The sequence below is a fragment of the Panthera uncia genome (assembly GCF_023721935.1).
Source record: "Panthera uncia isolate 11264 chromosome A3 unlocalized genomic scaffold, Puncia_PCG_1.0 HiC_scaffold_11, whole genome shotgun sequence".
NCBI classification, from domain to species: Eukaryota; Metazoa; Chordata; class Mammalia; order Carnivora; family Felidae; genus Panthera; species Panthera uncia.
In genome coordinates, this window is record NW_026057578.1 from 21,546,149 (window position 1) to 21,564,138 (window position 17,990).

The 17,990-nt window shown below is 50.8% G+C and overlaps 2 protein-coding genes across 5 annotated transcripts; one reads left to right on the forward strand and one right to left on the reverse strand.

Annotated features, from left to right (window-relative positions):
- Window positions 1–5,645: 5,645 nt before the first annotated feature.
- Window positions 5,646–16,029, forward strand: BLCAP (BLCAP apoptosis inducing factor). Of its 2 annotated transcripts, none has more exons than XM_049650817.1 (2): window positions 5,646–5,753; window positions 14,052–16,029. In XM_049650817.1, exon 2 carries the CDS (start codon window positions 14,228–14,230, stop codon window positions 14,489–14,491), a length of 264 nt encoding a protein of 87 aa, XP_049506774.1. In that variant the 5' UTR covers window positions 5,646–5,753; window positions 14,052–14,227; the 3' UTR covers window positions 14,492–16,029. The 2 variants fall into 2 exon arrangements, with proteins under 2 accessions (XP_049506774.1, XP_049506775.1); XM_049650818.1 differs by lacking the exon at window positions 5,646–5,753 and adding an exon at window positions 12,234–13,855.
- On the reverse strand, window positions 9,811–12,243 carry NNAT (neuronatin). Of its 3 annotated transcripts, none has more exons than XM_049650822.1 (3): window positions 12,078–12,243; window positions 11,067–11,142; window positions 9,811–10,830 (listed from the first exon to the last, which is right to left on the reverse strand). In XM_049650822.1, the coding sequence occupies exons 1-3, from the start codon at window positions 12,147–12,149 to the stop codon at window positions 10,601–10,603; spliced, it is 378 nt and encodes a 125-aa protein (XP_049506779.1). In that variant the 5' UTR covers window positions 12,150–12,243; the 3' UTR covers window positions 9,811–10,600. The 3 variants fall into 3 exon arrangements, with proteins under 3 accessions (XP_049506779.1, XP_049506776.1, XP_049506778.1); XM_049650819.1 differs by having other exon boundaries at window positions 10,644–10,830; window positions 11,062–11,142; XM_049650821.1 differs by lacking the exon at window positions 11,067–11,142 and having other exon boundaries at window positions 10,644–10,830.
- Window positions 16,030–17,990: the final 1,961 nt, after the last annotated feature.

Genomic DNA, 17,990 nt, shown 5'->3' on the forward strand with positions numbered 1-17,990 from the left:
AGAGTATCCTTTTGTGCAACTAAGGATCGAAAAGCAATCTGATTTCCTTTTTTTGTTTGTTGGTTTAGTTTTGTTGTTGTTGTTGTTGATTCTTTGGAACAAGGCATCGTTCTACAGAGTGCCAGGGGAGCAAAGCCCAGCAGAGTCTCTCAGCCACACTCCGGCACCCATTACCTCCTCCCATCCCCATGTCAGGGGTAATCTCCTGGCATAACCTGAGCCAAAAAGAAAGAAAAAAGAATCTCTGCCCTCTGGGAGTTAAACTCCCCAAGTCTTCTCTTTCCTCAGCCTTACCCATTTCAGTCAATCCTTCTATTTTTAAAGCCAAAATCCCAGGAATCATCCTCAATTCTTTTATTTACCCCCTCACATTTGAGCAGTCATCCAGTGCCGACAGCCCTGCCTCCAAAATACATCACAAATTAGCCCACCTCCCTGTATCACCACGGTCTCCACCCTGGGCCAAGCCACCACCACCTAGACACTTATCTTGGCCTCCCCACTGTCTTCCCACCTCTCCTCTTGCTCTCCAATCCGTTTACTTTATAGCTAGAGAGATCTTTTAACACAGAGGGGTTAAAAATGCAGACTTCAGGTCCATGTGGTCTGGAGTCAAATTGAGCTCCATCACCTGTGGCTGTGTGGCCTTAGGCACTTGACTTCATCTCCCCGAATCTTCTTTTCCTGGTCTTTAAAATAAAGATAATACAATCTGTTCTTTATAGAATTACACTGAAGATTAACAATGTCAACGCTCAGTGTCTGGCACACGGGGAGAGCTTAATACATCATTATTGTTCCTATCATTAATGGGTTGAGGACGGGAAGAATATTAGGCACTTGCCCACATTACCACTAGATGTCGCCACAGTCCTTGCTAAAATAGCAGCACTTGTTTCCCAAGTCTGGACCAAAAAAAAAAAAAAAAAAAAAAAAAAAAAAAACCTTAGAGTTGGAGAAACTGAGGAAAAAACCAGCAGGAACCTCTCAAGTTCATGAAAGCAGGTCCAGGATTCCAAGCCACTGGTCCTGCCCCCTTAAGGATGGCAAATTCCACACCAGGGCTCCCACAGCTCATCCTGCCCCTGGAATAACCTGCTATCCATTTGAACTAACAGGTACCCGTGAGTGCTAACTGCGCGACAGGACCCATTCTAAGCATTTTACAATATGAACTCACTGAATTGCCAGAAATAACTATAAGAGGTAGATTCTAATGTTTTCTTCATTTTATGGATGGGAAAAGTGAGGCACAGGGAGGGTCAGTAAGTTGCTCAAGGACACACAGCTAGAAAATGCAGAGTGGGATTAAAACCCTGGCATTCTGGCTGCAGTCTGTGCTATCCTAGAGCTTACTTCTTTGGTCACCTTGGCAATAATGTTAATTATTACATTTTAAATCTTTTGATATCACATATCTTCTTTGATGATTTAACAAATCACTGCTGTTCCATTACAGGTTACCTTTCCCCAGTCTATGTCTTGGGAAGGAAACAATGTTGATTTTCAGAAAAAGCGATTGTCAAATGGTGTGATTACATAGGAAATTAAGTATTGTAGTTTCACAAAACATCACTCTATAAACAACATAACCTTTTGCTGATTCTTCATCATTTAGCCCTAAGTTTGCTATCCAGTCCCAACAGAATTCCATGGACTTGGTCACTGGCTAAATTGGAGGCTTGGAGGACAAATGAGAAAGGAAGGAGCTTGGCCAGGTCTTTAATTCATTCACTCATTCATTCATTCCACAGTGACCGCGTCCTATTCCCTGCCTGGCCCTGTACTAGGCTCTGAAGCCAAGAAATGACCCCTACATTAGCCCTGCCCTCAAGGAGCTCACAGTCCAGTGAGAGTTAACAGACAGGAAGTACGCACACATTGGCCCTGCTTAATTGACCATCTCCCCAGACCGTCTGTAGATGGAGTTTGTCTATTCCCTCCATTCCTAGCATAGTGCCTGGCCCATGTTAGGTACTAGATAAATGTTTGCTGAAATGAATACAAAAGCTCCATGGAGCAGGCAGCAATTCGATCTGGGGCTTTGAGGATTAGAAAACTCTTGACAGGTGAAGACAGAGGAGAGGACACACCCTCTCAAGAGGAAGAATGACAGGGTCATTGTAGAAAGATCATCCTGGCTTCTGTGCGGAGGATGATGGCTTTGGGTGAGATGCGGGGCACTTAGAGGCTGGTTCAGGGCCCAGGGGTGAGTGGATGGTGGCCTGGACCAAGGCTTTGGAGGTGGGGACAGAAAAGGCCTGATGGAGGATTGAGGAAGGATGGACAAGCCTTGGGGAGTGTGGAGCAGGAAAAAACAGGAGCCGTGGGTGAGTCTGGCTGTCTGGTGGAGCAGAGCAAGTTGGAGAGGACTTGGAAGGAAGTTGAGGTCTGTTGAGCAAAATTTGGGGGCATATAGACCCTTCAGGTCCCTCAAGTCAGAGCCCAGCTTTGGTGTCATTTCTACCACCTGGAACTGCCGTCGGAGGGTGGAACAGTCTTGTGGATACAGAGGAAGTGAGCCAGCTGGGCAGGAGCCAGCCACATGTGAGTGAGAAGCCCTGCCTCACTTTCTGCAGTTTTCTGGGGCCCCAAGGGGAAGAGGGCTGGCCACGGAGGCTTTGTCAATGCCCAGACCTAGCATGAAGGTTACTGGAAGGCAGAGTCTCTCCAAAAAGTGCCTTCTGATTCTTGCTCGGCAGCACAAATCACATACCGTGGATTGGGAGGACATCGTCCTCTCTTTTATTATATTTTATTTTTCTTGGGCTGTAACACACATAAAGTATATAAAGTCTCCTAATCTTAAGGTATAGCTTGATGAATTTGTGCCCATGTAGTCACCAAGCAGATTAAGATATAGACCTTTTCCAGCATCCCAGAAAAGTCCCTCTTATTCCTTTTCCATCTCTACTCCCCTCCCCGTGACCCAGGTAACTGCTACTCTGATTTCTATCACCATAAATCATTGTTGCCCACCCTTGAACTTTATATATGAATGGAATCATACTATATGTATTGTTTTTGTGTCTGGGTTCTTTTAGTCGGCTTAATGTCACTGTATGTGATATTAATCCACATATCACATGTCAGTATATTGTACTTTTATATGTATAATATAGTATTCCATTGGACGAACGTGCCATAATTTGTCAGTTCTCCTACTGATGGACATTGAGCTATTTCCAGTTTAAGCTATAAATAAATCTGCTAAAATTCTTTCGTGAGTCTTTTTGTAGACATAGGCACTCATTTCTCTCAGAATGAATACCTAAGAGTGGAAATTCTAGGTCACGGCAGAGGTGTATGTTCGGATTTAGTAGAAACCGTCGGTTATCAGAAGTGGCTGTACCAATTTCCTCTCTCACCAGCTGTATGCAAGAATTTCAGTGGCTGCACGTCCTTGTCTCTACTCCGAGACTCCTCTTTTCTTCCAGTGTTGGATACTGGAACACCAGAGATTGGAATGGGTGCATTGATCCCTCAGCCCATTAGCAGCAAGACAGACAGAGGCCACATCCAGTTTGTTTCTCAGCTGGGGGAGGAGTGGACATCTTGATGTGGATGTGACTCTAGGAACTGGGGTAGTCATCTTATGACCATGAGCATGAAATCATCATGAGGATAGCAGATCAAAGATGGAATTAAACCTGGGAGATGGAATGTCCATGATGACACTGCACTGCCAAGCCACTCAATTAATTTGCCATTGGGTGGCAGCCTTCTTATGTTTAAGCCAATTGATTTGTGGATTTTTTTTTTTTTTTTTGGTGGTTTTCTTTGTTTGTTTTGTTTTGTTGGCGGGGGTGGGGGACTTATAAAGGATGTAGTCTATTAGCCCTCCTTTTAACCAAACCCAGTGGTGCCATTTCTGTCCTCTACAGCAATCAGCCCCACTGAGCACTTTCTCCTTCTTGAAACCTTCTCGTTGGGATCCCATATTCACCTGGTCTTCCTCCTACCTGTCTGGACACTGCTTCTCAGCTTCCTTTCTTGGCTCCTCCTCCTCTGTCTACTTTTTTTTTTTTTTTTTTTTTTTAATCTATCTTCCCTCCCTTGGGATCTCATCCAGCATCATGATCCCATCCATCACCTGTGTGCCGATGTTACCCAAATATGAATCTCCAGCCCAGACCTCTCTTCTGAGCTCATCTCATATAAAAATGCCTGTTGACCCTCTCCACCTAGATGTTGCCCAGGCATTTCAGATTTGCCTTCTCAAAGTCAAACTCTGTATCCTCTCCCTCAATTTGATCCTTCTTCAGGTTTCACTACCTTAGGGAAGGGCTCTTGACTCCTTCCTACTCAAGGCAAAAACCTAGATGTTATTGCCATTGCCTTAGCACACACCCACATGCAATCTTTCATCCTTTACTTCTCTACCTCCCCAAACCGCCACCCTGAGTCATTGTTACTTTGCAGCTAGAAAGTTGCAACAGCCTTCTAACTGGTCCCCCCACACCTGCTCCCAACTGTCTTCCAAGCCATGCAGCCAGGGTAGCGTTTCAAAAATCCAAATTTGTTATCATTCCCCTTATGAAAATGGCTCCTCATTACTCTCAGGATAAAATCCAAATTCATCTGGTACCATTACCTGCCCTACTCCTTGCTCATCCCTCATGCCCCCCCCCCCCCCCGCCCCCAATCCTTCCCACCTCATCTGGCACAAATGGTTCTTTCTGCTTAGTGCATTTCCCCTCTTACTCTTACCCTGCACAACTCCTAACTGTCCTTGGTTTCTCAATCTAAATGCCAGCTTCGCAAGGATGATCCACCCTTACCCTCACCCTATGGCAGGACCCCATTCATTTTTCATAATCCTCCTTACTTTCCCACCGCGCATCCCATGCTGCATAACTATATATTGATTTGATTAATATTATTGACACATAGTGATTATTTGGTGACTCTCTTTCCTCCTCCACCCGCCGCCCCTACACTTCACCCCACTAGAATGGCAGGTTGGAGCAGTGTCTAAGCCACCCTCCACTCCACTTGCTTTTAGCAATGCATTTAACAGAGAGTAAGCGCTCAAGGAATGCGCTTAATTAGCTGATAAATGACTCATTCAATCCCCCATAACAACGCTGTGGAGTAGGCATTTCATCAGACCTAGGGAAGCTGGGTGAGAACCGGGGTAGGCAAGTTGCCCGAGGTATAGTGAAAGCGGAGGTCCTGCCCCACGTCTGGTCTTAAATTCTGAACCTGGTTTTTCCGCTCCTGAACTTTGGCTGCTTGGTGAAAGAGCCAGGGAGGGGGCGGACTTTGAGCCACAGGAAGGTTTTCCCGGATGACACGGGTGATCCGCATGGGGCATTGGAATCAAGAGTTCACCCACGGAAACTAAGGAACGCCCCCTCCGCTCTCAAAGAGTAAGGATCACAATCTGCTGCATATGCATGAGGGGACCATGAAACCGTGATTCGGGACTACCCAAGACGCGCCTGATTGAAAATTCTTCGGGCTTGAAGACTTGAGAACCTCCAGAATTCCTCACACATACATAGAAAGTTTTCAAAGGCTCATATAAAGCGGATGTTAGGGAATATCGGGTGAGGACGACCCAGGTTTGGGTCTTTTGATCAGGCGTCTGCTGGAGGCAGCCTGATCCCAGGAGGGGTCCTCGGTCTGCTCCACTAGAAGACGAAGGGGGCGTCTCCCCGGCTTCCTGCGGCGTCGGCGGCGAGCTGAGGTGGAGGCAGGCTGCGGCAGCGAAGGCGACAGTGGCGGAGGCGCCATGGCAGGGCTCGCAGGTACCGTGGCGTCGGCCTCCTGGGGACGGGATAAGAGGCCCTCAGTGCGGCGATGCCGCCATGTTGTCCCCTCGGGGTCACCTTAGGCGTCGCCCGGTCCCTTTCTGGGGTTTTCCTTCCGCGCACCCTGGGGGCCACCCCTGTCCGGTGTCACGTGATTGCCCTGTGTGGCCCCAGCCTGGGCCTTGGGGGTCCCTTTCCGGCCCGAGGGCGGGTCACCGGACCCCTGGGTCTCGGTCTGGTCTCCAAGGTCAGCGCTCGCCTGTCTGTTCCCAGGAAGGGACAGACAGAGCCGGGGAGCGCGGAGCTGAGGGGCGCGACTACCGCGTCTTCGGCCCGGGGCCCACGGCAGGGGTCCCGGGTTCTGAGAGTCCTGCCACTCTGTCCCCGCCACTTAAATCGCATTTTTTAAATCAGAAAGGGCGTGGGGGAGAGGGGAGAGAGGGGTCTTCCCCACACATACAGGCACCCGCTTTGGTGTCTGAGGTGATGAGGTAATAGGTTGACGCTCTGCCTTGAGTCGCGGGTGCTTCTCACTCCCTCGTAACTTTTCAGGTCTGGACACCCGTTCCCTTTTCTCCAGTGTATATGGGGAGTGGCCCTCAAGGGCAGCTGAAGGAACGGAATGCCTGGCACACCCGTGGCCTAGAAAGAAGAATGGGGGCTGGGGAACAGTTGCTTTTTCCTTCCCCCTTCCCCCGTCCCAACCTTCTGTAAATTCCTTCCAGGCCTCCGTGTTCCTTTTCAACGCTAAATGTTGGGACAGCCTGGGGTCTGTCCTGGGGAGGAAATGATCTTTCTGTTTATAGGTTCGGATCGTGTTTTATCCCTTTCAGGGAACTGGTGTGTTGGGAACAGCTTCTGTTTGCCCTGCCTGACACGGTCCAACCATCCCCTCAGCCTTCTGGACGGCAACACCAAAGCCAGGACCAAAAAAAAAAAAAAAAAAAGTTCCAGCTTAAGTGCTAATGCCAAGTGTTAGATCTTGTCTATGTGTTTGTTTCAAATCAGACAGACTAATTAATGTCAAACAAATCTGTTAGGAGATTCAGAGGCCTGGTCAGTTTCCAGTGACCAGATCAATTCCATAGCTGAAATTGGTCTTGTTAGAATTGCTGCCAGAAACAGCTTAACCTTTTATCTGTAACGTGTTGTTTCAGAGAGGAATCTGGAAGTCTGGGTTTGGCTGTCTTTTTTGTTGTTCTCTTATCTTCGAAACATATGCATTCCATTTCAAGCCTGTCACTGTGTGCTATATACCAAGGATCATGCATTGCCTGCCTCTTTGACTTCCTGTTCTGGGAATGCTCAGGAATCGGGATCCTGCCGGGGGTACGGGCCCTGTGGGAGGGAGAAGGGGCGGAAGGGAGGGCGAACCAGATCCTTCTCAGAGAAGGTGGTGACCTGTCTCTGGGGCAAATAGAGGAAGTCAGAGGTCACCAGGGAAAAAGAGCGTGTTGCTAAACCAATGTTTTGTGTGGTGTGTGCACGCTTGTGCACATTTAAATCTCGGGGGGTAAAACTAACTGCAAATTCAGAATTTCACTTTAGGATGCTGGCTGCTGAGTAGACACAGTTTGAAAATAGGTGATCTAGCACATGGCTCTCGGCAAACCTGCTCCCTCATCCAACCCAGGTGTAATGAGCTGTGGCTGTCCTGCATGAAGCTTGGGAAACGCTCCGCCCCCTCAGTCACAACCCAGATGCTCCACGGATAGAGATGACACTGTCACATAGCACCCCACACCTCTGAAAGCCACGGTACCCAAGCCCTCCTGGAGCTTAACCTGACTGCTTAGGCTGAGACACTAACATCTTCTTGGGGTATTAGTGCCAAGGATCGTGCCTGTTGGTGTCCTGCAAAGCCATTCCAATCCCCTCACAACTCATCTGCTGTATCCTTGGTCTCACAGGGGCAAAGCCTTGTGGTGGTGGCAGAAACAGTTTAGGAAGAAGGGAGGCCTGTGGACTAAGGGTCTTGCAGTGAAACTCTAGTGATTTTCAACTTCTATCATTGCTCTCTATCAGAATAAAATGTTTTCATGGTACTGCTTCTGGAAAAATTTTTGTAAACAAGGTGTGTCTGGGCCAGACTTCTAGGCACCACACAGGAATAGAAAGTGAACGCATTCCCTCTGTCTTCTCCAGTGGGCTGTGTTTGCTGCCAGAGCATGAGGGTTTGGGGGATGAGGGGTGAAAGTGGAAGAGTAGACATTGCACACTCAAGCTACCCATGTGGATGCAGGCCACCAGGACAGCCCTTGCCTGGAAGTCTGTCATCTCACCATGCCACACGGATGGACAGATGGAGCGGCCCCACAGGTGGGCTTTGCCAAGATTATCTAGAAAGCCCCCGGGCTGCCAGCAGCCTCCTGGCTTTTAAAGGGGGCACAGGAGGCTAAGGGGAGAATGCTGTGTCCAGAGCAGCCAGACCCTTGCATGCCCGTCTACCTGAACCTGGCTGCCTTATAACTGGGCTGAGGTTAGAGCATCTGGGACAGTGGGGCTGTGGGCACACCCCTCGAAGGCTCTGAGGGGAGGCAGCCTTCATTGAAAACACATGGGGAAATGTTCATGGTTCTGTGGGTTTAGTGTGGAAAACCACAGAAACTCCCAGTCGAGGCCTGCCAAGGTACAGCTTCGGAAGGGAGGTGTGGGCATTGCCTGCTGATGAGTCACCCCGGGGCAAGAGGAGACCTGTCTTACCTTCAGGCTATAGTACAAGCGGGAGCCACCCAGCCTAAGGAAGATGGAGTCTCTCATTATACATCCCTACCCCAATCCTGAGGAGTCCTGATTGGCACTTTGGTGACAGAATGTTTCTAGAATCCTGGAGTTCACTGGGATCTTAGCAGCCCTTTTACAGAGGGGAGCTAAAAGTGAGGGGTAGGAGGTAACCTGGCCAGCTTCCCTGGGCTGATTGATGATAAAGCCCAATACCGGAACTGAGGTCTGCCCCCTCCACCCACGTAATTCTCTGATGCTGTACTGAAGTTATAGATGCCTCTAGAGGTGGTTGCAGTGGGTTTAGAAACAAGGGGGTGCTCAGAAGAGGGGAAACATTATCTGGCTCAGGGTGGGCAAGGTGCTTTGTGCCCCAGAAGTGTTTGTGACAACTGTGACTAAGGGATTTGAGGAAGTGGCAGAGAGAGAGAGATTTATGGCCCTCCAGATTCTCCCTTGGTGTTGACCCAGGAACAGGTGTATAGTGACAGGGACACATGAAGCCAGAGACAAGGCTGAACAGGCGGCAGGGCCATTTGGTGAGGCAGTCAGCTGACCATGCGAAAGGAGTCCTGAGTCACTCAGGAGTGAAAGAGGGGAGAGAGAAGTGAGGAGCCAGCCAGCCCACCTACCCTGACATGACAGGGGAGAGCCCAGGGCCAGGGACCTGGTAAGCACCCCTAAAAATACGGAGGCTAATGCCTACAGAAGTGAAGAACCCACTCATGGAGAGATCTGGAGAGTAGTAGCGGGGCAGGGCAGAATGCCCTTGCAGTGGTCCTGGTAGAGGTTATATGGCCTAGAGGGATAAGCTGGGCAGGCGAGGCACCACACCATACCTCTTATCCCATACTCATTAAGCCAGTGCCTACCCTGCCAGTGCCCATTTCCTTGGGGCTCCTGGATGGAGATAAAATTTTGTGTTGTAAAGTCCTGATCGTCCCTTGGTCCTTAGCACCCCATCTTGAGGGCTACTCCCACCTGTTGCCTCCCATCTTTCCTGCTGATTACCTGCCACGGCCCCTTATTCCAGGACAGTGAAGGCACCCACCCCTCTGGGGAGGGGAGATGGTCCCTGATTCTGAGACCACAAACTGAGATGTAGACTTTTCTCTTTGGAGTGGGGGAAGTGGTCCTTTTTCTCAAAACAGCGTTAAATGAAGTTGGAACTGAGTGTGTGAGGGTCCCAGCTTATTCCCATTTTGTTGCCTCCCCCTCCCTCCTTCTCCCAAGTAGTGTGCCGCCGCACCCCCCCCCCCCCCCCACAGGGGGTGCATCAGCCCGGTCTTAGGAGTATGTTTCGAAGCTGCAAAGGAGTCACAGGAGACAGCTGTTTGGTGCACCTCCACCACCCCGCAGGGTCCTAGGACACTGTGCGAGATGGGGGAGGTACTGGTTTTTTATTTTTTGTAGAGGTGGTCCCTGTCCTCCAGGAGCTTACAATCTAGCTGGGGAGACAACTAATGCACACTTATACAATCAGTACAATTAGCGATTACCACAATATTGACCACAACTGCGTGAGACCAGGGAAAGCAAGATCAGTGAGGGGCTAGGGGCTCGGAGAAGGTGTTTTAGTAAAGATGGGACTCATTTACTGGTTGAATAAGTCCAAATTTAGTGACATTTCTTTGGGGTGGGCTTAGAAGGCAGTGGCGGGGGGGGGGGGAAGGGGAATCGAGGGAGCAAAGGCAGCAAGGCTGGAATGCACGTGTTGTAGGCAAGGGACAGTGAGAGGGCCCCACTCTATTTCTTAACCCTCTTCCCTCACTCTTGCCCTCCAGTCCCGCCACACAGGCACGCAGTTGGCGCCTTGTCTGCTGCATCGAGATTCAGGGCTTCCGCTGGTGATGATGGAATGTCCATTCTGCTGGCTGGTATGGTTGTCTGGATCTCTGTGGTGGGGCCTGCTGGCATGGCCATGGCTGCGGGGCTGGGTTGGCGTTGTCCCGACTTGGTCCAGATCAGAATGCACTGCCTGTGCCCAGATCTCGGGGGTCTGCTCCCCCCACCCCCCTCCTCCCTCTACCCCACCCAGTGGTCAGAGGGGCGCAAAGGGGTTTGGAAGGGATCTGGTATTGTCGTCATTGTCGGTGCTGCTTCTCCGGGGGCCTACCGGCCCCTCACTGACCTTGGCAAATGCTCCTCTGGCGAGAGAGCACAGGGGACCCCCCATTCCTGCGCGGCACTGGCTCCCATGCTGGCCGAGAAGCACAGGAGCACCTGGTGACGCGGCCGCCCAGGGCTGGGGGTTGGGGCCTCAGTTGGGGGCTCGCTGCCGGCGCTCTCCCAACACCTGCCGCCCGGTCCTCGACACCGTGTACGCCAGCTTCTGCAGAGAGTACCTGAACACCTGCGGTGAGAGACCCAGGACCTGCCCTTAGAGGCAGGTACCTGCAGCGAGTCTGCAGCGCTGCCGTGCCGCCCCCGCCACCTCCCCCCCCACCCCTGCCCCGCCTGCCTGTCGGACTTCGAGAGGCAGGCGCGGGCGCAGCTTGTCCACGAGTCAGGGCAGCTGGAGCTTTTCCAACTGTGCTGAAGGCTGCATGGCAGCAAGCTGATTGGACCCACAACTTAGGTATACCTCACTTCTCGCAATGGGCTGTGTCCCTGGAGGATTCCGAAAAGCGAATCCTACCCAGTAAATGCAGCATTCCAGGAACACCTTAAAGGAAATATGCGATTCCTTTGGCAAAGGGATTCCTTTAGCAGGGAATTCTTCCTGCAAGGGGGTGCTTTTAGGGTAAATGATTTTATGGGCAAAGTGCTTTCTTCTGATTTATTAATTTTTACAAAGCACTTTGTCTCTATGATTTCTTTTTTAAATACAGTGAATTGTCCTTTATTGGGAGCGCTTTTTTTCTCTTCCATTTCTCCTGCAAAGAACCTTTTCTAATTGTTTTCTTCAAAGCGCTTTTATCCGATTCATTTTTTCTGTTAGCTCCTTTGTCTAATTTTTTTCTGCAATGCGCTTTTTATCTAGTGCATTTTTTTTCTGCCAAGTGCTTTTACCAGATTTATTTTTCCTGCAATGCGCATTTTCTCTAATTCATTTTTCCCGCGAATTACTTTTCTTTAATTCGTTGTGGGTTTTTTATGAAGTGCTTTTTATTTTTTCTCTGAGAAGTGCCTTTTTCTAACTTATTTCTCATCCCACCTTCGCAAGCGCTATATATGTTTTTAAAAGACAATTTCCCCGCAATGCGCAATTTTTTAAGACGGAAAATTCTGCTATGCGAGGGTAAAGTCTCTTCGCAAAACAGGAGTGCCCCGCCTCCCTCCTGGGGTCGAGTCTGGGTGTAGCGGGTTTTTCTTACCGCGTTGGTCGCTAAGAGCCTTGGCGATCGTCAGTGGCTGGCGCCCGCCGCGCCCCAACTCTTTGTTCCCGGCCGGGCGCGGGCGCACTGGGAAGGGTCTGCGCGTGGAGGAGGGCGCAAGGAACGGGCGGGGGCATGCGGTGCCGACCGCGGCACTCGGGCAGGCAGGGATCGCGGCAATACGGATAGGACGGGTCTGGGAGGCGGCAACTGCGACGTGGGCTTGCCGGTTAAGGGGCGCGCATCCGGACCCCTCTCCCACCCGGAACCTGGGCACACTTACCTGCAGTAGCACGCGGAAAATGTACCAGCCGATGATGAGCAGCTCAGCTGAAGCTGCCGCCACTGCCGCCATGGTTCCAAGAGTGGTGGGTGAGTGGTTGAGAGCGAGCGCGGTTCGCCGAGGTCCGCCGGTCTCGGAGTCCGCTGTTGGGCGCACTGCCGCAGCCGCCGTGGCCGCGCCTTAAGTATCCGCCCGCCACCCAAGTGCGCATGCGCGCTTGGGGGTGTCCATGAGGAGGGGTGGCCGGGGGCGCTCCTCATTCGCCGGGAGAGGAAAAAATAATCCATCTGCTCTTTCCACACCGACCCCCGCCTCCTGAGTTCCATCTTAGCCCCTTTCCAGAAGATTCCGCTGTGCGGCTTTTGAATTTTAGTGTAAAATGGAGGGGAACTGCAACTCTTGAGAAGCGCAAAGGGTTAGGGTAGGGGATGCACGTCTTTGGTGTGGAACCCCTCCCTCTCCGAGCCGTGGCCTGCAAATTTAAGCCCAGTGTCCCGTGACGCGCCAGAACCCACCTTGGGCATGGATGGGAAACCAGGAAAACATAACTTAGAGATCATCTGCCCCACAGAGCAAATAAAAGGTGCCCCTTCCTGGAGCCTTGGCTTCACAGGCCCCTGGTCAGTACTCTTCTAATATTTGATGTGCTGTAAGCCTACATTCTCGGCTTCACAAGAGTCCCTGAGCACATAACCTTTCCCTCATTCCTCGCGTCCCGCTTCGTACGGTTACTACCACGGTGACTATTGTAGGAAAGTGAGCCAGAGCATTGAGCTCTAGGCGCAAAAGTGGTAGTCCCCGGGTATCTACCTTGTGGGAGGGATGCAAGAGGGATTGGTGCCTTTGTGTGCGTGGAAGGAATGGGATGAGCTTACCGAGAAGTGGTCGGCAAGTGCTGTGGGATAGTTTTCTGCTGGACAGGTCTTTTCAGCCTCCCTCTTCTGCTCCCCTCCCCCCAGGCCCTGGTAGGTCTTAACACAGCCAGGGAGGCTCTTTGTACCCGTTGTGCTGGGTGGCTGCAGCCTGGAATGGGGTTTTGCTACCGCCAGCAGAGGGTTGTGGCTGCCGTAGCTCCATTTCCAGGCACAGCGGGAGGACCTGAACGCGGTCTGGGAGCTCAGCCCCAGCGCACTGGTGGCCTGCCGCTCCAGAGCGCCTCTCCAGCAAGCTGCCTAGCACAGGGGCCAACTGGCATTTGCCCCTGTGTGGATAGAAAATTAATTTTGATTAAAAGCTCACAGAGGTCAGGTTCTATACGGTTGCCAGCAGCAGATGGAAAGTGTAAGTGATCCAAGCGAGGTCGGTGTGGATGAAGTAGCATGGTGATTTTTTTTTTTTTTTTTTTTCATGTTGACTTTCGAAGAAGTTGGCTGGTTTGGACAAAATGATGCTGGGCTGCCATCTTAAACAAAATATTTGGTAGTGCCGTCGCTGCGGCTTCGCAGAGCATGCAAAGATCCATTGCCTGCAAACTCCAGCCGGCAGCACGCTGCTCTAGTTCTCCCCTGAGCACCTGCTATGATAGATACTAGATACAGAATCCTATTCTTATTACTTAGGGGTACAGCACTGTGCCCATGGCCATCCATGGCAACCACAGGGCGGTATTGTGAGGTCTGGGCCCTTTGAGGACGGGCTGCAGCCCCAGGAGGCGATACATGATCTCTGCTGGGCAGGGCCCAGGCAAAGCCAGTCCACTGTGCCGGACCTGCCCGAAGAGCCCTCTGGCCCAACCCCGACAAGCCTAGGGGAGACACCCCAGGAGGCTTCCTGGACAGGTGATGTGGAGAGGAGTAGACTTCCATGGGTGGGCAGGGAGGAAAGGGCATTCACATTTGCTGTTGTTAACCATGATCCATTTTCCCAAATAAGTATACATTCTGTTCCTGTTTTTTTTTTTTTTTTTTTGTCTGTCTGTCTGTCTGTCTGTCTGTTTTTTGTCTGTTTGTCTGTTGTGTTGACTTTTCTCTTCAGGATCCCTGCTGCCTTGGTGATCCCGGGCTGACAGCCAGAGAGCACAGCGGCTCAGCTCCTGGAGAGTGAGGGTTGAAGAAAGCGGAGGGCAGCTGCCTGCGCCCGCTGGCTCCCATTGGGTCGGTTCCTGCAGCGGTGCCCGGTGGCCTTGGTGAAGGCCCTGCCCGGCAGAGATCATGTATTGCCTCCAGTGGCTGCTGCCCGTCCTCCTCATCCCCAAGCCCCTCAACCCCGCCCTGTGGTTCAGCCACTCCATGTTCATGGGCTTCTACCTGCTCAGCTTCCTTCTGGAGCGGAAGCCTTGCACGATTTGTGCCTTGGTTTTCCTGGCAGCCCTGTTCCTCATCTGCTATAGCTGCTGGGGAAACTGTTTCCTGTACCACTGCTCTGATTCCCCGCTTCCGGAATCGGCGCACGACCCCGGCGTTGTGGGCACCTAACAGCCTGCCCTGTTAGCTTTCCAAGGAAGCAGAAGATGGGAGGGGAGGCATTGACATAGGTCATAAAGCATTGGAGTTTCAAATCCCGCAGCCCCGCGGGTGCCACATTCCTGACGGCGCCTTTTTTGGCCTGTGATGTTTTATCCTTATAATGTGAATAATGGCACTGACCGGTGCTTTTATTGTAGAGTCCTATAGTCGTGGGTGGTCTTGTGATTGTGTGTGTTCTGTCCCCATCTCGGTTCCTCCCCTCGCTCCCCAAGGCTGGCAGGATGGTCACCCCCCTCGCCTCATTCCTGCGAGGAGTCTGCACCCATCCTGGTCAACCGTCCCGGCATGACCTGGGCAGATAAAATGCCAGTCTCGTCACCTCTGTGAGCCCTCCTTGTCAGGGTCTCTTCCCTTCCCAGAATGTTACCAACCCCTCAGTCCCTCTCCTGGTTTCCCTTTAGTTCTCTTCTGCCCCTTTCCTTTTTGGGGGAGCGCCTGTCCAAGACAGGGCTCATTTTTGCACTTATCTCGAATTTAAAGAGATTGCTGACGCCCGAGAGCCTCGCTTTTTCATCCTTCTTTCCCCGGTCAGCAGGCTAGACAGAAACATGTCTTGACTGTTTGTTGTCCACAGATCTCCGGTATTTTCTCCACTTCATTTTTAAGAAAGAAGTAACAGGGACTTGTTGCTCTTTCACCTGGGTTTCTGGGCTCATGCTTACCAGCCCAGCCTCACTTTCTTTGCCCTTCCTCCTGCCTTTCTCAACTGTCCCGAGGAGGGGGGGCCTCATCGTGTCTCCTGTGCATGCTCTGCAGGATTGAGGTGTGGTGTGTCCACGTAGATCTAGCAGTCCCCAGCTGAGTGAATGGAAGAGTACTCGTGTGTTTTTTCATAACAGCCATGATCCCCTTGATAGGTGTTTGAATATATTTTGGTGTGCCGTGAGTGTGTGTGTGTATGTGTGTGTGTGCGTGTACAAATACATGTGTATATTCCTTTTAAAGAAGCTTTATCGAACATGTTCTGATTTTGAGGTTTAGCAACAGCTAGCTATAGCAGGTGCCGCTGCAGTTTTTATTTAGCATGGGGATTGCAGGGTGACCAGCACGCTGGACTCCGAGGTGGTTCAGACAAGACAGAGAGGAGCAGTGGCCATCATCCTCGTGCCAGGAGCTCCTTCAGTCCTGCGCATATAGACTGTACGTTACGAAGAATACACAGGAAGACTTTGTGACTGTCACTTGCTTTTTGCTTTTTGCTTTTTCTGCGCTTCAGTAACAAGTGTTGGCAAACGAGACTTTCTCCTGGCCCCTGCCCACCGGGGACTAGCATGGTTGTCCGTCCAGTCTAAATCATCCATCCTTCTCTTGCCTGAGTGGGAAGGGCGGTGGGCCAGGCAGAGGACAGAACTGGAGGCAGTCCATCTAGGGAATGGGACCGTGAGGCCACACTTGTGGAACATTTGGACTGCCATTCTGGAGCTTTTATTTCTGGTGTGTTCGTTGCACAGCTGTTTGAAATGTTTAATAAAGCTTTATAAACTTTACTTTGTGGTTTTATGTGGCTGCAGTCCATTTGGGTCGTGGTGTTGGATTTCTAAGTTGGTGGGGGACAGAGGGTAGCATGGAGGGGCTGAGTCCTTGGCGCCAGAGTACCTTAGCCCGAAAATTTGATCTGCTCTCTGGAGAGCAGATGGTGGGGTTGGGGGAGGGGGAGCAGGGGGCAGGCCAGGCGGTGAACAGGAGGGAGTCTCAAAGTTTTTAGAGATGAGACATTTGTGTTTCTCAGCTCCCATGGCTTCTCGCCTGAAACTGTTTCCCTCCATAGGAGATTTGAGTAACCGATCCCTTGACAAACAACTTAGGACAGCTGGAGCTCTAATCATCAAGGATTTTTATGGTGCTGCTTTTGAAGTAAAAATAAAGTGAAACCCCTTATGGCATTTCAAGTGGAAAAATAAATAAGGCTGGCCTCCAACCAGGGGGCTTACGGTGATGGCTGGAAGTGCGAGAGTGTTGCGGGTCCCTGTCGTTGATGGGCACATGCTCCTGTGACTGTGACCTTTGAGACGGAGTGAGTAGCTTGTCAGGGGCCTGTGCTGGGTGTCCACCTCTCAATGTCTTTTCCTTCTAGAAAACATAACTGGAGCACTGCCTGTCCAAAGCACAGTGCTGTTGTAAGGGTTTATTGAAATAACAGTTATGAAAGGGCTTTGGTAATTTCATAGAAGGTCACATGTTTTACCTAGATTTTTAATTTATTGCTGTAAAGTTTTGTGCAGTTTTCTCCTGCCCTTTTAAACCTCCCCACTGTCAGTTTGTCCCCTTTTTCATTCCTAGTGTTGCAGATCAGTGAGTGCTTCCTCTTTTCTTGACCAAAACTGGCCAAAGATGTGTCCATTTTAAAGGTATTTTCAAAGAACTCAACTTTTATTGACTATATCTTCTGAGTATTTTCTGTCTGATCCTTTTGTGCTTTTATCTCTGAATTCTTCTCTTCTGGGTTTCTGGATATATTTCACGGTTCAGCAAAGTCTTGACAAGGTGAAGAGTCCTACACGTGGAAAGGATGGTTTGTTCAGCAAACATTGACCCCCTGTACTAGGCTTGCTGGGGGTTTCAGGGGCAAGACCCAGACCTGACACTCCAGGAGCACATGATTCTAACCTAGTGGGGAAGACTTAAGAAAATAGACAATTGCAAATTCCAAAAACAAAACAAGCAAAACAAAAAAGGCTTTTGTGGCCCCACTCTCCTGTGGAGACACCTGGATGATAAATGAAGCCAAGATTATTGTTTATTTTGCTCTCCCTCAGAAAACAGCTTTCTGTTGTAGGTCAAGCCTGCCTAAGAGTTACAAACAGGCCTCCCTCTGAAAGATTTGTGGCCCTTTCCAGCAGGGAGCCTGCAGCCCACTACCCCCCAAGGTGACTGCCAAATCAGCATTCTGTCTGCCCAACAGTGCTGCCTTCCACCTTGGCAAGGCAGCACGGGCAGCACTCTGCCTCCTGTTCCTGAAACACCTTTCAGGAACATGAAAAGTAGATGCCTCTTCCGGAAGAGAGCAGGGGCACCAAGCCTTAGATAATCCCACTCTGCAATCCCTCTGTTGCTGTGGCTTCTAGTGTGAAATGGTTCCTCACGTACCTGGTAACCACAAGACCCCACGAGGCATTGGTCTGGGCTTCTTTCAGAACCGGTCTGCACCCTGCTCTGGATATCAGTTTCCTTATAGATCAAACGTAGTCTTTGGAGCAAACTGCAACCTGGCCCTAAATACTGGGGATCCTTTTCCCTAGGATCTTAGAGTCCTCCTGAATGCACTTGAGGAAGGTGACTGAGCTCTGAGAAGGTGGCAGTGTCCTTGCAGGACAGGCTGCACATGCTTTATGCTGTAGTCAGTGTACCAAATGAGCCCAGATATGCCTCTGTCAGGAAGCCTTCCTGGACTTCTTCCCTCTGCCTGGAGATCACTTGCCTAGAGCACTTTACTCAGCCCTCTGTTGAG